Below are 7,083 nucleotides of genomic sequence, written 5' to 3' on the forward strand. Positions count from 1 at the left end.
AGCAGGATCAGATTTTCTTTTAAAAAAGAAGCAGGGAATATGGTTTGATCCTTGATAAATGAGTCTTTCCCTGTCTTCTGAAATAAGATACTGGGATCATTCTTTCTCTGCTACTCTTTCTCGTAACACACCTTGCCAGCCTCCACCCTCTTTGGTCCTCTGCCACTGTTTTTGTGCCCACTGCCCAGTGGAACTTCGCTCCAGCACAGCCATTCTGATACTGACACAACTTAAGTAAGAATAGCCATTTTCACAGCTCTAATGAAATAAAGCAGCTGACAAACTTTGTTTAACTTGAAACTTTGTTATGGCTGGGTTCTGTTGCTAAAACCTGTTATTAACAGCTGGAATATGTTGGTTTTTTCTAGTTTGTTTGTTTTCACATTACTGCAGTGTAATGTTTCACATCTTGAGTCATGAGAAATATGTAGCAGTATGCAGTATACTTCCCGTATACCTTGTTTGGTGTTCATGTGTAACTTGTTATTGTAAAAATCCTCTGACAGGAACTGCTTTGAAGTTCACAGGATTGTTGCAGTTATTGTTAAACCAAAATGTTTTTTACTTCTATTTATGTAACCTTTATTCTCTTGAAGTTTGTTAACAACATATAAATTGTTTTGCATCTTAGGAAAAAGACACAAGAGTGTGTGAACATCCTCTGTCAGATATAGTAATTGCTGGCGAAGCAGCTCACCCGTTACCCCACACTTTTCATCGCCTCCTCCAGACAATCTCTGATCTTATGATGTCTCTTCCCGGTGGCAGTGCATTACAGCAAATGGCCTTAAGGTAGGCACAAATTAAGAAAATTCTTAAAAGGAATGGAATCTTTTAACATTATAGATGGAAGGATTTTGCAATGTAGACAGGAAGTTTGAAGCAACTTTATGTGCTTGTGTGAAAAAGAGCATGTCTGTCCTTACACACTGGAAAGATATGTATGCATGTGTTTATACATATAGATAATAGTATGAAAAGGCTTTGTATAGAAAAATCTATTTGTTCTTAAATTCCGTAGTGTACTCACTGAAAAAAAAACCCCAATGTATTATTGAATAATGTCATAATACCTGTGCGTGTGTATTTGGTAGCTTGATACCTTTTGCCCAGATATCTTGTCACCTGAATGGTATTCTTAAACAGTTTAAAATTTTTCCTGCCTATCTGTCTCAAAAAATGTTTCTGTTAACTGTTAAAATTCTAAGAAAAGTTTACTCCTGCCTTCCTTGAAATCATGTATAGGAACACTGCAAAAATTTGAAGTTAAATGTTTATAGAAAATATTTTTGAGAAGCAAAAATGTAATTAATAGTTCACTGGTAGGTTCAGTCTTTTAAACAACATTCAAAATTTCAAAGTCTTTTAAATGTGTTTTCAGGTGCTGGAGTCTCAAATTCAAACAATCTGACCACCAGTTTCTGCACCAGAGCAATGTTTTTCATCATATCAACAACATTTTGTCTAAATCTGATGATGGAGATAGTGAAGAGAGTTTTAGTATCAGTGTTCAGTCTGGTTTTGAAGTGATGAATCAGGCAAGTATTACACCTCTCTCTCAGAAGCAAAGATCAGCCTATACTTCCTACATTCATTCTGTTGGAATCAGAACATTCTTTATTGTAATGTCTTATTTCCTTTAATGTATCTCAGTTTGGGATCTAGTTGCTTATATTCAGGTTCTCATATTTAGCTTTAGAGATTCAAATATTGACCTTTAGCCTATACATTACTCAAATCTAAATTTTTGGAGCAGTGTTTAAGTCCTTGTTTGCAAGTAAAGTGTTTGGGGATCTCCAGTAGTTAATTTAATTAAATCATTTGATTCATTGAGTTCATTTTTTAAATGCTGCTTACTTCCAGTTCTTACTTGCTTACATTTTTGTTTTATTCTGTTATTCTGAGGAACACAAATTACTTAATAGCTTTGATCAATATCTTTAAAGTGTTTTCTTCCATTTATTAATACATTTAGGCATTTATTAATTTATTCAGCTGTTAGCTATTAATTTCCTCTAGTTTAAAGGGATGAATAATTTGAACCAGTAAATGACAAATTTCTAATTCAGAGAGCATATTCCTCAGAACAGAAATGTTTATATGTTTTTGTTTCAAAAAATAATGCCTGTATTTGGACTTAGTTACAGTTATTTTAAATATTTTCATTTGTTTTCACAGGAACTGTGTATAGTGGTTTGTCTAAAAGACTTAACCAGCATTGTCGACATTAAAACGTCAAGCCGACCTGCCATGATTGGTAGTTTAACAGATGGATCTACAGAAACGTTCTGGGAGTCAGGAGATGAAGATAAAAACAAAACTAAAAACATCACAATTAACTGTGTAAAAGGAATCAATGCACGTTATGTCTGCGTTCATGTAGACAATTCCAGAGATCTGGGGGTAAGAGGAAAATCAAATGAAATTAACTGTCTCTCACTGAAGGTGCATACCCAAAGTTGTATATATTTATCAGTCAAGAACCACGGTTTTCTTTGTCCCGTTCAGTTTGTAGTTCTAATTCAGAAGCTCACATTTCAAACTAAAGTTTCTAATTCCTGTGGTTTTGAAAGCAGCACCTGATACAGTCAGAGCAATCCAACTAAATGTGCAATTTTGCTGTCCTGAGTTGGAGAGTTTTGTTCTTATTTTGCTTGTTTTTTGCAGAACAAAGTGACTTCAATGACCTTCCTAACTGGCAAGGCAGTAGAAGATCTCTGCAGAATAAAGCAGGTAAACATTTTAACAGTTGATGCTGACAAATTGCCATCGCTTTTTGGCTGTGTATAGCAGAGATTTTTCTAAGCAAGTAGTTTCCATTTCTTATGGTAGATAGATTATTTTACAAATATCAGGCATGATAATAATTGCAATACGTAGTATTACACATTGTTAGATATTTCAGTGCCTGGCTTCTTAGTATTGCATTGTCATTGTCTTTTATCTGCTGCTTGGTATTATTTTTCATTAAAGAAATGCAGCTTAAGAGTTAGCAGAAGTAGAACACCACGAGAAAGAGGAAAATAAATCATTTAGCCTTAGAATGAGTTTTCCTAGTTACATGGTCTAATTCATGTTTATAGAACACATTTTACCCTGCCATTTTAGTTCTCAGCTTCAGATAGCTGAAGACTTCTGTTCAGAGATTCCATTTCAGAATGATACTCAGTCTTTGTCCTTCTGTCGCTACGCCAAGTGATAGATACTGATGTGATTTGTGATTTTGATACTGATCAGAGATATGTAAAGTTTCAATTGGGACGTTAAGGTTCTGAGTCCAAAATGGTATTATTTGGATTAGTGACAGTCAATGGTAAAATTCTTGAACCAGCAGCATTGTCTTAATGCAGAGAGACAGTTTGCTTTTCTCTACCTCTTGTTATCAGAGAGCATTTAAGGCAGGTACAGCTCCAAAAGGTGTTACAAATCTGAAGAACAAAACTTTAGTGTAGAGGGCTCACTAAACAGTGACGTCTGAGTGTGTGAATATATGTAAGCAGAAATAAAGTATATGTGTGTGTGTGAATTACTCTGAGTCTGTGTATGTAGATACAAAACACAGATGGACACACACACCCCTCTTGGAGAATTCTGTTGGGAGAAGACTGACTTGGTATGCCTGGCTATCCGGCTAAAAGGTGGGCACTGCAGAGCTCAAGCGCTGGACTTGTGATCATTTATACAGCTTGTTAGATTGCTCCCTGACCTCGTATCTGTCTGCCAAAAAATGCCCAGGCATTTTTCTAGGAGTGGTTCACTCTCAGAATACAAGCAGGACTTGATTCAGCTTTGTTTTCCTCTTTGCTGAACATCCTCTGACACTTCTCCAACACGTTTATCATCTACAAACGTGCCCATGTACTATACCCTGATTCATGCATACCCTGTCTCATGGTATTTTAAGAAAACAGAAGTCAGTCTTGTCTGCTGCAGCACAGGTCAATGCAGACACTGAGAATTGGCGTAGAAATGGGAAAGAACAGACATTAGCTTGATTATAAATGAACCTATGGATATGAGAGGGCTCACTTGGCTCAGAGCTAAGTGTAACTTAGGCCCACTCAGGTTATTTTGAGCAATGATGTGAGACACTGCACTCTCTTGGCTTTTGGCTTCCAGTAGTGACATCACAGTATAAATCATATAACATTATTTATGTTCTTGGTTTTTTAACCATATTTATTCTAAAATAGACTTAATTTGATACAGTTCACCTGTCTTTTTTACAATTAAGTCCTGCATCTCTTGGTAAGGATATCAGACATTGACTTTCACAGTTACCATTTCTTCGGCAGGGTCTTATGTGAACAGGGGTGAAGTAACTCCTAATGATTGTGTGTTATATTTCCAGTTAAATTTCAGTGACTTTTTTTTATTAAAAGGAGCCAGCAAATATTAATTCAAAGAGTTTATTTGAATACGTGAACTGTTGCTTAGAGGATAAAATGGGTAGATAGTGGCCTGTTTGTAATAGCCTTTAAAGACAAAAAAATAAATGGCTATTATGTCCCTTCTTTTGTTTGCGAAATTTTTTTCATGAGTTGAATATTTTTATAGTTAAATATGATAGCCTTACTTCTCAGGATGAAAATGTCATAGCAAACACTGTATTGGTTCCTGTGATAAATGATGGGTTTGTTTTAGAGGTAGGTGATATTTTCTTTGATGTATCAGTTCCCATCTTTATATTCCTGTTTAATAGGTAGACTTGGATTCAAGACATATTGGCTGGGTAACAAGTGAACTTCCTGGGGGTGATAATCACATCATCAAAATTGAACTGAAGGGTCCAGAGAACACACTAAGAGTTCGACAAGTGAAAATTCTTGGATGGAAGGATGGTGAAAGCATTAAAATAGCAGGCCAGATTTCTGCAAGTGTAGCGCAGCAAAGAAACTGTGAATCTGAGACGCTGCGAGTTTTCCGACTTATTACCTCTCAGGTGGGCTATACAGTGAAAGTTAGTATAAAATATAGACTTTCAGAGCTTTATGTCGTAATGTAAAGTGTCACATCTACACAAGTTTGTCCTTGAGGTAAGCTAATTGTCACCGTCTTTCTCCCAGGTATTTGGAAAACTCATCTCCGGAGATGCTGAGCCAACCCCAGAACAAGAAGAAAAAGCACTATTGTCTTCACCAGAAGGAGAAGAAAAAGTACACAATGTATTTATTTGTATTCTATCAATAATATTTTGCTGAAAAAATGATCCAGGATGATTTTCAGTATTTGTCCTATGCAATATAATTTTTAGATCAAAACAGAAGTAAAAAATTTCACAATTGCTTTTTTTTTTTTAATTATCATTAGTTTTTTTATTAGTGATCTATAATTGGAGCATATGCATTTAGTGGAAACATTGTTAACAATTGTGGTGCAAATTATGCCTACAATTACAGAAGTACTTAATATCTGCAGTAGTGGTCAACCAGAAGGTCCTTCTTGCCCATCATCCTGTGCCTCAAGAGGGGCTCTGTTGATGTTTAGAGATGGAAGAAACCTCACTAGTTTCTTTTTACCTAGTGTAACTCTCTTGTCCTCCAGCAAGGATTACTCTAAGAAGTGTTCCTGAAGAGGTCACTGTATCTTGACTGTCACGTTCAGTACCCAAAATTGGACTGTCCTTGATGAAATTAATTTCATTTTTGAGATGATATGGTTTTGCTCTACCCAGTACCTTGTGGGAATAAGTTCCATGACTCAAGTGCTCGTTTTGTGAAAGTGTATTTTTCTTACAAGTGCTGTGTGGTAACTTAATTGTGTGTTCCCTGTTTCTTTTGTTGTGAAATACACAAACTGAAGTGATTGTGAGGCCGAGTCTCAGATAATCATACTTCACTTGTTCTGCTCACTGATTATTTCATGCTCAAATTTCCTCTTAGAAAGAAAGTAAATACATCTAAGAGGTATTTATTAACCATAGTTAAATTGACCTTGCTTATATATCTTATGTCCCTGTAACAAAAAGCTGCAAACCTCTAGAACAAAGCTTGTTGGTATTCCGTGTTAATTGTTAGAGTAATTAGGAAATGTTCTTGAAACTCTCCATCTAAAATTAAGTATGTTTTTTATGAAGGCAACATCAGATGCAGACCTGAAGGAGCACATGGTAGGGATCATATTCAGCCGGAGCAAACTGACAAATTTGCAGAAGCAGGTTTGTTCATTCTGAAATGCTTTGAGGATTAACTGCTTGTGTGTTGTAATAAATATGCTAATTTTCAGTGAATATAGTACGGTTTAGTTGACACTTTCAGTTCTTCTGTTGTGCTTTATAATCAAATTTTTGTTTACTTTTTAAATAGCATATGCTTTTTGTATGAAATATCTGCCAAAATTGTCACTGAAAAAACCCATTTTAATAAGCTAAATATCCCTCTCCTATTAGACTCATTTTAAGAAACAAGTTTTAAATTAAGCTGTAAATGGTACTTATTCATGTTTGCTGATATAACAACGTAATAATAGACCCTTGCAAATTTCTAGGAGAGGCAGAGTTTAGATTCTCAGTTTTACACATTTTCCCTCCATTTCTGTCATCAAAAAGTATTTAGGTCTGATAAAGTTTGATCCTTAAAAGGTAAGGATTGCATAGCTTCTTTATTTGTTCCTGCAGTCAGTGAAAGTTTGGGTTTGTGGTTTTCGTACTTGCCTTTGTTTGCCTTAACGTAAAGCAGGAGTTACGAGTATCTTTTTTCTTTTTCTTTTGATTACTTAAATTTTTTAAATATACCAACTAAAGTGTCTTTTATATTACCTTTATTACAACTATCACGAGAGAAACATTGCTGTAAAGGTTTTCACACTAATACAAGAGGTATTGGATTAATTTTGAACTTTGTTAGATAAGTAAGTCACGCAGAAGCTACTTTTTTGTCACCCATCTCAGCAAATTTTAAAATCTCTTAAATATGCTTTTTAACATGCTACTGGTAAAATGAAAACATTGATTCTAAATTATTTTTAAGCTTCCTGAATAGTAAACTAAACAAAAGACTAAATGTTTTAATAAGTCCTTTTCTTTTGCAAGTGTTGAGTAAATTTATTTCTTTGGGGTTTGTTTTGGGGGGAGGGGTTGGGGTG

At 35.1% G+C, this 7,083-nt stretch overlaps 1 protein-coding gene across 1 annotated transcript in view; it reads left to right on the forward strand.

The window, feature by feature from the left end:
* LOC104496662 (E3 ubiquitin-protein ligase MYCBP2-like) overlaps nt 1-7,083 on the forward strand; it is a gene marked incomplete at its 3' end in the record, with an annotated part of 21,786 nt that overhangs the window by 10,987 nt on the left and 3,716 nt on the right. The window contains exons 8-14 of the mRNA XM_010139819.1: nt 632-792; nt 1,382-1,538; nt 2,179-2,403; nt 2,668-2,733; nt 4,703-4,942; nt 5,067-5,165; nt 6,077-6,157. Of these exons, the coding sequence (XP_010138121.1) occupies nt 632-792; nt 1,382-1,538; nt 2,179-2,403; nt 2,668-2,733; nt 4,703-4,942; nt 5,067-5,165; nt 6,077-6,157 (1,029 nt within the window). The remainder of the gene's footprint in view (nt 1-631; nt 793-1,381; nt 1,539-2,178; nt 2,404-2,667; nt 2,734-4,702; nt 4,943-5,066; nt 5,166-6,076; nt 6,158-7,083) is intronic.

This window comes from Buceros rhinoceros, unplaced genomic scaffold (assembly GCF_000710305.1).
Source record: "Buceros rhinoceros silvestris isolate BGI_N320 unplaced genomic scaffold, ASM71030v1 scaffold18777, whole genome shotgun sequence".
Taxonomy (NCBI): domain Eukaryota; kingdom Metazoa; phylum Chordata; class Aves; order Bucerotiformes; family Bucerotidae; genus Buceros; species Buceros rhinoceros.